A 15,604-nucleotide genomic window follows, 5' to 3' on the forward strand; every position below is an offset into this window, starting at 1 on the left:
AGACGTGAGTACAGCAGCCTCTCTAACACACCAGCCGCACATACCACATGGAGCTAAAGGGTCACAGATCTATCATAAGGTTTTCTGGCAACAAGTTGCTCCGGCAGCACTAAAACAGCAACAGCGAGGTAAATACGCGGCACAGTCCCTCTCCACGTTTCCCCCGGTGACTCACAAATTTAAAGCCCTCAGCTGGAGGAAATGCCCATCAATCCACAAAGTCAGCGATCTCCTGGCTGCACAGGAGCCAGACAGACGTTTGAAGGCTTGGAAAGTATGAGCGCCTGCGAGAGACATTGCGACTCCAATGGGGATCGCAGACCATCTCCATCGGGAAGTAATTTCTAGGATGTAAAATGGACCAAATTAAATAGTTCTGTGGCAAACCAGGAAAATGAAAAGAATGAGTGTTGTCATGCAAGGTCTCCGCAAACAGCGTGAAGGAAGTTCAACACAAACATGTGCTTATAGAGATTTGAAATAAATATGCAATACTTCAATTCTCTCCCTATATTTGCCGTGCAATTAAAAAAATACATTTTACATTTGTATTGTAGCTGTTCAGCTGTATTTTGTGCTTACCAGACAGATAGGGTGACAGATGGATAATGCAATGGTAGTGCCAGTGTGACAGAGGTTGAAGGTTCCATTTGAAATTGTAGTGATAAACGTATATTATACGTCATAACCTGCATGCATGTACGTGACAAGACGTACATCTAAATCATTACTTTGGTTTTAGAAATTTGGAAAAAAAATCATCCGGTAAAGCAGTGCAGATATACTGTTCTTGTAGTCATTAAAGTGCTGTTCGTATCCTCTCACAGTCCTCTGACAAGAGACGTACACAGTGCCAGCATCACATCAGGCTCTCATTAGATGATTGTTATGTTTGTGAAAATTGCATCCTCTAACCTTGGAGTCTGGCATGATACAAACTTGGTTCCTCTCCAGAGGTATTCAACTGTGATGAGGAGAAACTGTAAGTGGACCCTTGAGCTGAGCAGCAGAACCATCAAAATGACCTTGCATACACATCAGATCATCATGACTTGGGTGGACCAGCCCTCCAACTTTTCAAGTGACATGCTGTGAGCATATGCTCCTTTAGAGAATGTAGCCCTCCTTCCTCATGAGGCATCTGCTAGCATTAGCCTTGTAGCAGTGTTATGCTATCACTAAGAGACTACTCTTGTGTGTTCTCATTCTGTCTCAGTTGTGAGAGCTCCGCCTCTGGACATTTGGCCAATCGTTGGTCTGCAGCTTCCTCAGCCTCTCATGCAAAGTCTGTCAAAGTCATTATGTGACAAGGTGAGTGGCAGCGGCACAATGCTGAGGCGGGAGCCAACGACATGTATTCACATGCTCATGTCAGCTTCACAATCCTCGAGAGGAGGAAAGCTCTCTGCATCGAGTTGCACTGCACATCATTTATCCAACCATTCTATACTGCTTATTCTGCTCAGGGTCACAGCAGGATCCTATCCAAGCAGACTACTGTAAACTACACCTTAGACTGGTGGCCAGTCAATCACAGAAGATGAGGGCATTGAGTGTGAATTGAACTCACGCCAACATTATGTCACTGCAATCATGCTGCTCCACAAAAATCCTGCAATCCACCTCAGCTGAAAGAAAAGCAACAGCCAAAAAAAACAACCTTGGATTGAAAATGCAAACTGAATGACACCGTACTTACTATTAGTATCATAATTCAGACAGAGTAGGCACTCAAAAGATCAAACTGTGATGAAAATAACCCTCCTTAAAAGTCCTTTAAAACAAAGGACTAGAGTCAAAGATTATGTTAAACACAGTGGAGCTCATTAAAACCATTTCTTGTGAGATGATCTCAGATGGTTTGGAAAATATGACTTCCCCCATCAAGAAGATGCATCAAAACCAAAGCTGCTTTCTGTGTCTAAGTGCCAAACCAGGGCATATTTGCTCTGTCTCGCGATGCCTCGAGTTGTGCTTCGGGGTGTCGTTCCAGCTGGGCTCAGCAGAAAATACCAGTGAGGGATGGAAAATAAAAGTGAAGCCCAGAGGAAGCATGCAAGTTAGCTTTTCCACTCTTGGCATGCGTTTAAAATGTTTGCCCCTACATAAAACCTGATACTTAACGTACACAAAAAGCATGTAGCAGAACAACCTGTTTCTCGTCTGTTTAAAGGATTATTGGAATGATGCTAAGTGTAAGCATGGTGGAAGCGTATTACCTTATTCCACATTCACAGCAATTGATAATCAAATAAACAAAGGCTGTGGAAGCAGGAGACTAAGCAGCTTGCTCCCCATGTAGACTTGAAGATTGGGAAGTGTGAGCTAACTACCCTGGCATCACTTGAAAGCTGCTGACCAAGGCTGCTCACATTCACAGATGCTGTGATGACAGACAGCGTCAAGAGAAGCTCAACTTCTCACCCTAACAACAGAGCTTTTCCATCAGTGGGGGTGTTCTCAGAGCAATTTTTTTCATTGCTGCTGAGACAGGGGGATGCTGTTCTCCATTCTGACTTAGGTTGCATCCCTCAGTCTTCTAGCTGAAACTGTACTGCTCCTGCATTTACTGCCTGGAGTTTGAACAAGGACAAAAACTCATCTGACGGCTAAGGTAGGACACCCGCCAGCATTGCATTTAATGACAACTTTTTTTTTTTTAAGTATAGTTTATCTTGTATTGGCATCTCAAGGATGGAGAATTTTCATTCAGCGTACAAAGAATGTTTGTTTTGAATGTATTTATTTCAGATTAATTTAGCATTTTTAGTGCAACACAAAATCAGCTTTTCTGAATACTAGTTTGTGGTTTAAATAAACCTTTTTAGAAATAAATAAATAATAAATAATCACAATAAAATCATTTTTCTATCATTTTTCCACTATGTAGAAAATACAAAAGGTAAAAACTGAGTCGACATAAAGCATCATTGTTGCATACCAAACAAAGACCAATTACTGTATCTATTTTGTCAACTCAGTTCCTTAATAGACTGAACAAAAAAATAATAATTTAGTAATGACAGTTATTACATTGTAGAGAAGTGGTATAAATCGTTTTTCTGATTTCTTACCTATTATTTCTTTTACTCTTTAGTAAATGAAGAGAGCAAACCAAGTTTGCAAAAATTAAGAAAGCAAACCTCATTTGTATACATTTTTTACACTTGAACTAAAATGTGTTGCGGAAAGGAGCGCGCTCAACAGCATTTGTCACAGCAGAATGACGATTGACCAACGCCACCAAATATTTGTGGCTGCACCGAACACTATGCAGCAAATCTCAGAATCCATCAAGATCAGCAGACAATGTCAGATTCTCTGCAGGCAGCAGGAGTGTTTAATAGTGGAGGCTACATAAATCACTGGGTAGATCGCCTCAAATGGCAAATAGGTAGGAGATGGCAAAATATTTTTTTTGGGTGGAATAACTCATTTCCAACTGAAGTACTGGCAGGGACATGGAAACAATGACAAAAGTTGGGTTGCCCTTTAAGTCTTTAGTGAAACCCATCACTCAAAAAATGTAATTACATTCTGAAACCACAAAATCTAAGCTAAACGCCACATTCCAAAGACGTCTAAGGTCGGTCAGAGGTGAGCACTAATAAGTCATAATAAACCAATAGAAGTAGAACAGCACTCAGGAGAGCGTAGCCGTCTGCCAAGGTTAACAAAAGTAGGGAAAAAAACTGATGGAAAGCTATATTTATGTTTGTTTGTCTGACCACAGTGCTGCGAAAGCAGTTTCTGAAATCAGTAGTGTATGCTCTGACAAAAATAAGGGAGACATCAATGAATGGCTTCTATTGTGAAGCGTCACTAAAAATACAACAGAAAAGTGTCTCTATCCTGCTGACAGATAAGAACTAAAGATAGTTGTACGTCATTGCCATGGTGACAAATACATAAACTCCAACCCTGCAGAGTCCAGTGACTGAATTGATCGTCCACTGTTTGGATTTTGGACATGCTGTACAGTGATAAATACAAAACTTGCTTCAACGGATTTCAGTACAGGTGATGTTGGTAGTTCTGAAAGCGCCACATAAACAATGTGAGCGGTCAAAATTTATGTAACTACTTTTCCACTGCAGGCCTGTCCTCCACAAACTACTACGAGTAGTAGTCCAAATACATAGTTACCTGCATTGTCATGTTATTTCCTCAGTGTTGGGCTATTGGTACGGTTGTTTTGGCCAAACTGTTCATCACTTAATACTTTCATCTGCACCTTCAGCTGATCTGTCACTGATCAGTCCTCCAGCCAAACCATGAGGGTGGTGGTCCTGCTTTGTCTGCTGGCACTGGGCAGCAGCAGCAAACACAACCAGCGAGTCAACATCATGGACTTCATGAGAAACTACGACGTCATGATGGCAGATTCCAGGCACGACGAGGATGACGACGACGATGATGACGACAACAGTCATTACCATGATTACTACGGCAACTGTCCAATGGATTGCCATTGTTCACCAAGAGTGGTACAGTGCTCCGATCAAGGTGAACGGATTTAGACATTGTGTTTCATAATATTGCATTTTACACATAATAAGGTTTCTGTTTTCTGTATTTAAATTAAAAGATCATCAGCATCTATGCTAACAAACCATTTGTGATTGTACAGGTTTGATTAATGTGCCTGCAAAGATTCCTGACCACACTGTGATGATTGACCTCCAAAACAATGATATCACTGAGATCAAGGAGGATGATTTTAAAGGCCTGGACAAGCTTTATGTAAGAGCAACACAAAGGACGTTTAAAGCCAAATTCGTCTTGCTAGCACACTGTAGCAATCCTAACATCAGGCACCTACAAAGGCAAGACGAATCATCAGAAGAAAACTAAATGAGTCACATCTCCTGCGTCCTGTGCAGGAAAACACCTGGTAATATTTCCAGTCGTAATGTTTTTGTATCGGCCCACATGTGTATGTTTATGTACTCACACGAATAATTAGAAGCTCTGATCATTATCCTGCTTATAAAAACAAACAATGGAGACTAAGAGGAGGGTGAAAACAACAGTACCGTTCCCCTGTACTCTTTTTGTTGGATCTAGGACTCAAATCTAACCTTTAAATACAGTGGAATACAAATTTGATACAGTGATTTTGATTTACTGACATTGGTAGTGCAGTAGTTCACATAGCTAAACTTTCATGCAACTCATCAACTGCCCTGTAACTAGAGATGCTTGATATTGGCTTTCTTAACGATATTGCCCAGCGCTTTACTACCTATACCGATACACAAATAGATATATACATATATACATGAAATTCATGTATCAAATAACAAATAATCCAAAAACACAGGACCAATTCCACAATACCACAATGTCAGTAATACGAGTCATATTAATAAATAAAGTGCATATGGTAAACAAGAGCTGTTATACAGTCTTATAGCAACCTTTTTACATTTTACCGTGATGCCACTGGATTCATTTCACAAATAAATACTGTATGTGCAAAATAAGACAAATACTGCAATGCAAGTTAGAACTTAAACTTTCCATTTAAACATTTTGTCTCAAAGGTTATTAAAACAATCATGACCACGAAGTCAACTAAAATAACATGTTCTCCTAATAGCAACAAGTAAGACAAGTTAGTCTTCATAAATTCATAAATAAGAATCCAATTGAAGAATGCTGTAAAAGCTACAATTTGGAAAGCTGCACATTTGTATGTGGCACAAACGTCTGTATAAAAGAAAAAAAGTAAAGAACAAAGTATGAAAGTAATACAATCAGTGAAATTATAAACTAGGCTCATTCAGCATGTCACCGCCAGTTGCTTATTTTGCTGCATAAACGCAGCATGAACTAAACATATTAGATTAGAAGTATGAAAAGAAGACCCCTCACGCCACACCTGCGCGTTCATTGCAAATTGCATATTTACAAACCAAAGGCAAAACTTGGAAATAATTCCAGACCGCGGACATACTGAGCTTGCAACCTTGTTGCCATGCGGAGCACATCATCACCGAGTCGACGATATTAACAGCACAAAAACCAATACTGATCTAATTTTTATGCCAATTCAGCCGATATGAGACATCCCTACCTGTGACCCAGGGTGTAGGCTGCCTCTCAACCTGGTGCTCCAGCACCAGATACCGTATGTGGACCCAACTAATCAGCGACATTAACTGGGATAGCAGTTAATCCATCATCAACGACCATAGGTAACAGTGGATTTAACGATTTGTTTTGTCCCAAACCAGGGCTTGTTCCTGATCAATAACAAGATCACAAAGATTCACCCCAGGGCCTTCAAAAACATGAATCATCTTCGACTGCTCTACCTGTCCTACAACCTGCTGACCGAGATCCCGGCAAATCTGCCTCCCAATGTCATTGAGTTGCGCTTCCATGAAAACAGGATTAACAGGATTCAGAGAGATGCTTTTAAAGGCTTGAAGAAGCTCCATGTGCTAGGTATGGACTTCTAAACACACAAACACATTGATTTGAAGTTGTCGAGGGTTTTAAGTTGTTGCTTTGTGTTGAAATGAGTGAATTATGCCAGTGACTCGGCAAAGACACCAAACGTATTTTTTTGTATTATAATCCGACTAACAACAGTTGAAGATCACAAGCTTTTTCCAAAGGATTTTTAATGGCACAATAAATAAACCAAGTTCCCTCTATCATCTGTAGGGATTATAAAAACAGCATAAAAATGATACATGGTATTTTAATAGATGTGTGCTTTCTATAAAGAAAGATAGCATCAGAACCAGATGTTCTTTGTATGTTCAAACAGAGCTGGGCGCCAACCCTCTGGCCAACAGTGGAATTGAGCTTGGAGCTTTCAATGGCTTGTCAACCCTCTATGTTGGCATGTCAGAGAGCAGGCTAACGGCTATACCCAAAGGTACAACATTGCTCATCTCCTCTGCTAATTGAAACAAATCAAAATGATGACAATGAACACAACCCGTGTCCAATAACATGATGCTTTGTTTAATATTCACAAGTCATTCTTTAAACAAGGCGTAAAGTCAAATATCCTTCAGTTACCTCTCATGTTTTATTTATTTCAGACTTGCCCACTTCCATCACAGAGCTAAACCTCGAGTACAACAAGATATTTAAGGTGGAAGTTGAAGACCTCATCAGATATAAAAACCTGCAGAGGTGAACGTTACTGAAATTTCATTGAGAAATTAATTCAGTGATTTTCTCCAACTAACAAATGCTTGCATGCTGCTGTATCAAAAACAAATACATTCATTAATAAATAAATGCTCTGGGGAGTGACAAACATGTAAACAGGTAATGGAATTGAATGTAAAATATTCAGTGCAATCGAATCTGCGAAATGTGCAAAGCTACTTCGGAGACAAAACATAGAGATGGAAATATTTCTTCGATTCACAAACTACATTTCAATGTTTGCAGACTGAGCTTGGCTTTCAACCAAATCAAGTTTGTGGAAAACGGCAGTTTTGCAAAGGTCCCAAACATCCGTGAGATCCACCTAGACAACAACATTCTGAAAAAGGTCCCACCAGGTCTCAACTCCCTGCGATACCTCCAGGTGAGACACACACGCAGTCTAATCTATCTAATGAGCCAAATAAGTTATATTATAGTTCTACGTCGACAACAGCGGGGATCAAACTGATCGCAAGTTCTAAAGTAGCAGGCTCTTAGCAGTTTTCCAATTACAAACAGCTTCATAAATTTGTCTCTTTAAGAGTAAGCCAAGACAGCCCTCAAAAGACATGAAACCGTAAAAGTGTTACTTGTAGAACAAATATTATTTCAACACTTCAGCCAAAAAGAATGTCTAAGTTTCCAGTGTGTAAGCTGCAAAAACTGCAGTCCCTTTTTCCTGGTCTATCATGATACTTTGAGTTTCCAAGGCAGGTGCAGTTAGTTTACCAGCCAAAAGACAAGTCTGAGTGTTTCATAACATATTTCCAAAATCCCCTCTGTCTGTTCAGGTTATTTTCCTCCATGCCAACAAAATCACCAGTGTGGGAATCAACGATTTCTGTCCCATCAGATTTGGCGTCAAAAAGAACTTGTACTCAGGCATCAGCCTGTTTGCAAACCCTGTCAAGTACTGGGACATCCATCCGGCCACCTTTCGCTGTGTAGGCGGACGAAGAGGCATTCAGCTCGGAAACTTCAGGAAATAGCAGGGAGGGGAAATGATGCCTTCATGACAACTCATAAAATGGACAGCTGCCGATATCCGTTTAACAGCATAACAGGGGAGAGCTGGAAAACCAATCTTGTAGTCTGTTCAGCAGAAAACAACACCTATGTTTATTGATAGAAAGTCCACTCGAGACCCTGTCTCTGCTTTGTCAGGTACACAAATTGTCCCCCTCCACTTGCAGTCAGTTTTCCTATAAATAGAGCGCCTCCCACAGATCACACCAAGAACAACCCTCAAACAACTTGAGTAGTTTTACATGCTACATTCTTTTGAGTATATTAATATTGTATGAGATACTGTTGAGGAGAGAAATAAGCTTAAGTTGACTCTGTAGCATTCATAAAATACGACAAACAGATAATATAATTATATTTTCTGTCTTTGCTATTTGTTTTATTTTGATGAATTTTTTGATTTGGGGCTTTGCCGGGGCCAGCTGTGAAATAACTGGAGCTTAAATCTCCCATTTTTTACTGAACAAGTATTCCTTCCAGCAAGTCTGTATTCACTGGAGGATATTGGTGATATTTAGTGCAATAAGTGACTCAAAAGCCCAATTTTTTTGTCTTTTATATGATCTCTGCATACATGTCTAGTACTTCAAGAGACATGACATTGGTCGTCATGTGAAAGTGTCCTCAGCAGGGCTGGTGATATACAAACTTTCTAAGCTCCAAATGCCTCTGGAATTGAAATAAATGTGGCAACTAAATTTATCACATTTAAATTATAAATGGATGGAAATTATGAGCATGGATATTCTGTATACCTATGCGTATTTTGTCTGCAGCCCTTGTTAATACAAACTGTTGCCATTTTCTCCAGTGTCCTCTCCTCTAATGGTGCTATATTTATTGAGTATGTCTTTAAATAAACCTGGAACACCTCCCCAGTCATGAACTCTTAGTACTTCATTGTCTTTGTCTATAAGGACATTGGACCAGACTGTCCTAGGTTGTGGAGATGCCATTACTGACATGCATGCCAACTTTGAACTTGGGGAACCTCACTCCATTCACTTCATAACAGTCTATGCTGTACGTTCAGGACAAAAGTTCATCCAACATTTACAACAACATGGATAGTTGGCTATCTAAGCTGTTATGAGCTGACAGTGTGAAGGAAAACTGCAGTTTTTTGGGGAATTGTGTCCATCATCCACAATCCTTATATGAGACACGAACACAGATGTCTCTCTTTTCTGTGAGTTTTAAAGATATAAAAACAGATAAAAGGAGACAGCGTATTACGGCACGTAAAGGGAATCACTTATGCCACCTACAAAGAGCGCTATTAAAACATCCAACAAGGTTTTATGATTTTATATACATGCTGTAACCATGTAGTAGTTACATTCACAATAACATGTAATACTTAACAGTATTTTGGCGTATTTTGGTCACTTCAAGCATTACCGTAACTTCCTTCCTGGGCGCATTGATTCATTCTTAGCTCCGTCTTTCATTTGGTTTTATATCTTTGTAACGCACAGAAAAGAGAAAGGCATATGTGTTCATGTAGATGATGGGCAAAATTCCCCCCAAAAGGGCAGTTTTCCTTTAAGCTGAATTAATGATGCCCTCTGCTGGTCACTTCTAAGTAGTGACATCTTAAATGCATTGATGGTTTCAAGGCAAGCTACACAACACATAACCTCATTGTTATATTTACAAAATCTATTAAGCAATGCTTGATGCGCGTTTATGAGACACTGATGAAACATGCAGTGTAAGGAGGTAACCTTATTTTTGACATTTTGTATGAAGAAATCAAGAAATCAATGATTAATGATTCAGAACTCGTAAATTGTGTTTTCACTTGTTTTTACCGGCCCGTGGCATATTGTTGAAATAAAATTCAACAAAAACAAACAGCAAAAAAAAGGGAAAAATATCCCCCGCGAATAGCAAATAAACAAGTAACTGAGACACCCATACTCTACTTTTAACACTTTTGGATCGAGACGCCAACATACACTACGTCGGGTCGCTCCTCCCCTTCCAAACCCTCCTGCTAGCTTGATGTTGATGTTCTTCTCTGATTTCGGATCAACATTTGCCTTAAAAGTAACTGTTGTAATTATTATTAGGTACTCATCACTAATGAATGATAATGAAAGATGATCGATAGAACAGATGTAATTTGAGTCCCAGTCTAGCTGTAAGCCTGGTTGTCAGGCTCCATCTCCCTGTAAAAGCGGCTAACAGGGGTACGCAGCTCCACAGGCTCACAGCTCACATATTGTATCTATAGGTATGGGCGGGTATGAGATTCTGACTGTATGATAACCTTGGGCGGGCAAAAATATCACGGTTTGACGGCTTCACAGTATTATAATTACAGGTCTAAAATGTGCTCTTTTGAAATATCTTTATTGAAAAGAGAAAAAAAAAGTTAAGTGCAAAAAGTTAAGTCATTTTTAAACCATATAAAATGCAAATGCATGCAATCAAGAGACCCAAGAAGGTCACAACATAAATAATTTTTTTTAACTCGTAATGTTGCGTTATTATTTCATAGTCGCATGTCACACTTTCCGACATACTTCAGTTTCCGGGTCATGTGATTGTTGTTAGCAACTGAGACATTAAGTGGTTGTTGCTTGTCGTTCAGTAGAGAGTAAACGCTTTATATCACTTATTCTACACTCGTGTCTCTTTCTCAATCACATCTCTACATTTGGTGACCCTCCACGTGAGTAATATATTGACCGACAATGGCGACAACAGGGCGGCCGTACCACAGTGGTTAGCATGTTGGCCACACAGTCAGGAGATCGGAAAGATCTGGATTTGAATCTCTGTTGGGCATCTCTGTGTGGAGTTTGCTTGTTCTCCCTGTGCGTGCGTGGGTTTTTGCCAGGTACTCCGGTTTCCTCCCACATTCCAAAAACATGCATGTTGGGTTAGTTGGCAACTCTAAATTGTCCATAGGTATGAATGTGAGTGTGAATGTTTGTCTATATGTGCCCTGCGATTGGCTGACGACCAGTGCAGGGTGTACCCCGCCTCTCGTCCCAAAGTCAGCTGGGATAGGCTCCAGCATACCCGCGACCCTAGTGAGGATAAGCAGCATAAAAGATGCATTTTTTTATTTGAAACAGTGACTTTTTCATACGGTGGTATACCTTGAAACTGGTAACCGCCCCTTGCCTACACATAGCTATACATTACTACTACTACTACTACTACTACTACTACTACTTAGTGTGAATTAATGTCAGGGGGGAAAAAAAATAAAAAGATAAAAAAAATTTTTTATTAAAATTAACTGGCTGAAAACAAATGAATTTGCAGGTACAAGATTATGCGTACCCGCAAATGTGAAACATTGTTTTTTTTAGCCCTTTGGAGACGCAAAATGAAAAAAAATATATTAAAATATCAGTATATCAACCCCCCCCCCTCAAATGGTTATTACTAAAGAGTTACTGTTACTAAAGAGTTGACGTATTCCTCTATACACCAGCAGATGCCACTGCACACAAAATGTTCAGCTCTGTATTTTGGAAGGGTTTTGCTATTCAAGGGCTCGTCAGATACTGACTGGTTGGTTTATTGGCTAACTGGTTTATAACCACTTAAATTCTTGCTTCTCCAGAGGCTCTACCTATATTTTGCAGCAACAATAAAGCATTTTTGCGCACAATTTGAGCTATTGTACATACTGTAATATAGATTGTCAAGTCAATCAGTTAAGCCAAAAACATTTAAAACTGGAATCTATTCACTTCCTTTCTCTGCTTCTTCCTACTCCTTTTCAGAAATGCTGAATTGGCCATGTCATGTTCCTTATTGTAATTTTCTTCAACTACAAAATTCATTACCATTACCACACTTCACTACAATAAGAGATGAATATAATAAGCTTGTATTACAGTAATATTGACAAATGGGAAACTGACTACCACTCCAATATTGTACAAATTGACTGGATTACAGGTAGGTTGCATACAGGCCTTCAACAGCGAACCCGCCAAATATAATTTATTCACAGTCCCTGTGTTCTTACTGGTGTGAAACAGTTACGTAAATTTGCATTTAAAATGATTTACTGTGGGATCATTGTTCTTACTTTTCCTGCTCAGATTCTAACTAAGGCCCCCCCATCCAACAGGAGTATCTTCTTGTAGACTGCCAGAGAGCCAACTCTTGCTAAGCTATCTTCAGACCAATACAGCTGACAAGATGATTTCACAGCGCCTTTCTGAAGCCCCTTGCAGACATACACTTCCCCACTGTTTTGTCTCCTTGAGATGAAGACTTGGGGTTTGCTGTGGGTGAGATTGGGAGGTAGAGGGGAGCGGCCTCTCTTTCTCCAGGAAACATATGGAATAGATCTGCCACTTGGCCAGACCCCCTCCTGCCACGTCTCACAGCACGCATGCACACAAAGATGAATGCACGTGCACGTGTACACACTCACATAAACATGTTAAAGAGCAGGATATGTTGTTAAAACAATGCTTGTGCCTTCACAGAGGTAAACACGGTAAGAAAGCTCAACAGGGAGGATCAGTCACAATCAAAACAAGGGATTTCATCAGTTGGAATTAGCAGAATGGAGTTGGTGTATCCGTAAATCAAGAATTTTGTGTATTTCTTTTGACTATCTGGAAATTATAGGGGGGGCCTTGAGACACCCAACTCTCAGGACGAGACAATGCACAAGATTGGTCCCACGAGACGAGACGAGATTTTAACAATTTTGAAAAAAAGCACAATGAAAAAATATGACTGGAAAAACACACTTTTATTTAACAGAGTCACAAAACAATGTTTTGAAACGTTTGCTCCACTCATTGACGCTAAACTATATTATTGTCAACATATTTGAGAGCAAATAAACCACTGTTACATAATATACACTCAACAAAAATATAAACGCAACACTTTTTTTTGCTCCCATTTTTTATGAGATGAACTCAAAGATCTAAAACTTTTTCCACCTACTCAATATCACCATTTCTCTCAAATATTGTTCACAAATCTGGCTAAATCTGTGATAGTGCACATTTCTCCTTTGCTGAGATAATCCATCCCACCTCACAGGTGTGCCATATCAAGATGCTGATTAGACACCATGATTAGTGCACAGGTGTGCCTTAGACTGCCCACAATAAAAGGCCACTCTGAAATGTGCAGTTTTATCACACAGCACAATGCCACAGATGTCGCAAGATTTGAGGGAGTGTGCAATTTTGTCGCACTTTCAACACACCAGAAAAAAAAAAAAACAACTAAAGTTTGGAACGTCTTTGGATTTTACAAGAAGGACGCAAAACTCGATGAAAGCCACGCCATTTGTAGTCTATGCAGAGCAGCTTTGAAGTCCAAAGGGAGCACAACATATGACCAGCCAGACCAACAGATGCGCGAGTATGGTAACTTTTTTGTCTTGTAACGTGTTTACTTTGAAATGTTGCACCTTTGTTACATACCTGAGGTGTTGAAAACACCATGGTAAGTCTGAAAAGTTGCACGCTTACTATTGTTATGACATTTTGAGTATGGGATTGTTTACTTTTTCAAGCTAACACAGCATTTCCATTGCACCCAAGTGACAAATAGTTCTATTTACTTACCTTTGTTTGGACACATTTTTGCGACTTTTGCGAAGAAATGTGTCATTATTTAAGGGGCTTTGCACTACTTATATATTTTGTATTACTGATTAGAATGAAGGCTAACTTTTGTTTTTTCATTGTTAGATTTTACATTGATCCCTTGAAACAAAAAGATGCTCGTTCAGTAAGTATTTTTTTGGTCTGTGTCTGAAAAATAAATACATTTATTTTTGTCAGTGTCTTACAGCCTGCGATTGGCTGGTGAGCAGTCCAGGGTGTACTCCGCCTCTCGTCCAAAGTCAGCTGGGATAGGCTCTGGCATACCCGCGACCCTAGTGTGGACAAGCGGCATAGAAAATGGATGGATGGATGCGTTACAGCAAACCTGGGGATATGATGTGCTCTTTTATACAGTTGAAAATACTGTAAGAATGCCACTTTCATATAATTGGCATCTTTATTTTATAATGATTGTCTATGACAAACATTAACCGTGGCATCAAATTGTTCTGTTTATACACACACACACACACACATATATATATTATATATATATATATATATATATACACACACACATATATAATTTTTTTTAAATGTAATTTTATTGGATTGTAACCTGTGTATGTAAATTTGAATCAAATATTCAAATCTCAAGATTTGCTAACATCTTGTATGATGACGATTTGAATGCCAAGTTTTGACTTTTGAGGCACATTATTCCAGAAAATCGGTTGACCTCCAAAGTGTACCATATTTGGGGCATTCCACTTTGCCCGGGGAAATTGTTCCAACAGCTTCAAAAGTCCCCTCTGTCTTAGACACTACAAGACGGAATATTATATATTATGTAAGCCATGATTATGTCAGACCGTAATAGCCACTTGATTAAGAACAGACAGGTCTCTGGCCTCCACTGAAATAATCCCTTGCCATTCAATCACAGATTTGTATGTCTTCTGAAAAGATTTATGCAAATTACAGTTAACATGTCATTGCTTAAGATGATTCACAAGGACTCCTTGTGATGCTGCAGTCGGAGCACAAGGACACTTTGCTTTGAGTAACCTAAGGTGTACTGGAAAATTTGAGTGCTTTTGAGACATATTGGAATAAATAATGGGGTCCTGTGTTATTGTAATCTTTATTTTCTGTGGCTGCACATTACCTTGATTATGCTGTAAGCCTGGAAGAAGCCATTAGAGGCCCAAATATTAGGGATCTCACGTTGCCGGTGTTTAAACTGAGGAGAAAAGGAGCAATGGTAAGGTCATTAAGCAGGAGAGACCACTACTTCCAACTGCTTCCTGTGATTGGGGAACCAAAAACCTCATCAATCATGTCACAACTCAATGAAAAATAGAAATGGTGGCATGGTCATAGACAACCATAATATATCCCAATGGACATCTCCTGGATTTTCCCATGTATTCAAATGAAGTGTAGTTGACCTGGCTAGACTAAAATGTCTACTGCAATGTGTCCAATCATGTCATTCACCAAACTTGACAAACAGATTTATTTAAGATAACTGATGTAGAGATAATGCAAGTTTATGTTCTGCACACAAAACAATTGTAAATCTACTGCATCCCACTGGAATAGAAATTATGCAAGGTCTCTCTCAAGTTCTGTTTAGCGCAATAACTCAGTTTTTATTTTAGAGGTAAGATTTACAACACAACCAAATTATAACCATTTTAACCACCAGACTACCTGCTAGTTGGACATTACTTGAACTCATGCAGTGTAGGACAATCAGCTGACACCTCATCTGACTCCTCTCAAAAGACTAGGGCAACAGCTCTCTCTATCTTTTAAAAGTGAGGTTCATGACCTAACTTTGCTGC

General features: G+C 39.4%; 2 protein-coding genes across 2 annotated transcripts in view; one reads left to right on the top strand and one right to left on the bottom strand.

Moving 5' to 3' along the window:
- cenpp (centromere protein P) overlaps positions 1–15,604 on the bottom strand; it is a 65,316-nt gene that overhangs the window by 25,317 nt on the left and 24,395 nt on the right. The window lies entirely within an intron of this gene.
- Positions 2,399–9,069, top strand: aspn (asporin (LRR class 1)). The gene is made up of 8 exons (XM_054784331.1): positions 2,399–2,614; positions 4,241–4,506; positions 4,631–4,743; positions 6,240–6,453; positions 6,782–6,892; positions 7,062–7,155; positions 7,420–7,558; positions 7,968–9,069. The coding sequence occupies exons 2-8, from the start codon at positions 4,275–4,277 to the stop codon at positions 8,163–8,165; spliced, it is 1,101 nt and encodes a 366-aa protein (XP_054640306.1). The 5' UTR covers positions 2,399–2,614; positions 4,241–4,274; the 3' UTR covers positions 8,166–9,069.

The sequence above is a fragment of the Dunckerocampus dactyliophorus genome, chromosome 8, assembly GCF_027744805.1.
Source record: "Dunckerocampus dactyliophorus isolate RoL2022-P2 chromosome 8, RoL_Ddac_1.1, whole genome shotgun sequence".
Classification (NCBI taxonomy): Eukaryota; Metazoa; Chordata; class Actinopteri; order Syngnathiformes; family Syngnathidae; genus Dunckerocampus; species Dunckerocampus dactyliophorus.

Bases quoted from the DNA above. Each gene is read 5' to 3' on its own strand.
- aspn (XM_054784331.1), top strand. From the start codon at position 4,275: ATGAGGGTGGTGGTCCTGCTTTGTCTGCTGGCACTGGGCAGCAGCAGC. The intron at 4,507-4,630 runs GTGAACGGATTT...GTGATTGTACAG, and splicing joins GGTACAGTGCTCCGATCAAG to GTTTGATTAATGTGCCTGCA. The intron at 6,893-7,061 runs GTACAACATTGC...TATTTATTTCAG, and splicing joins GCTAACGGCTATACCCAAAG to ACTTGCCCACTTCCATCACA.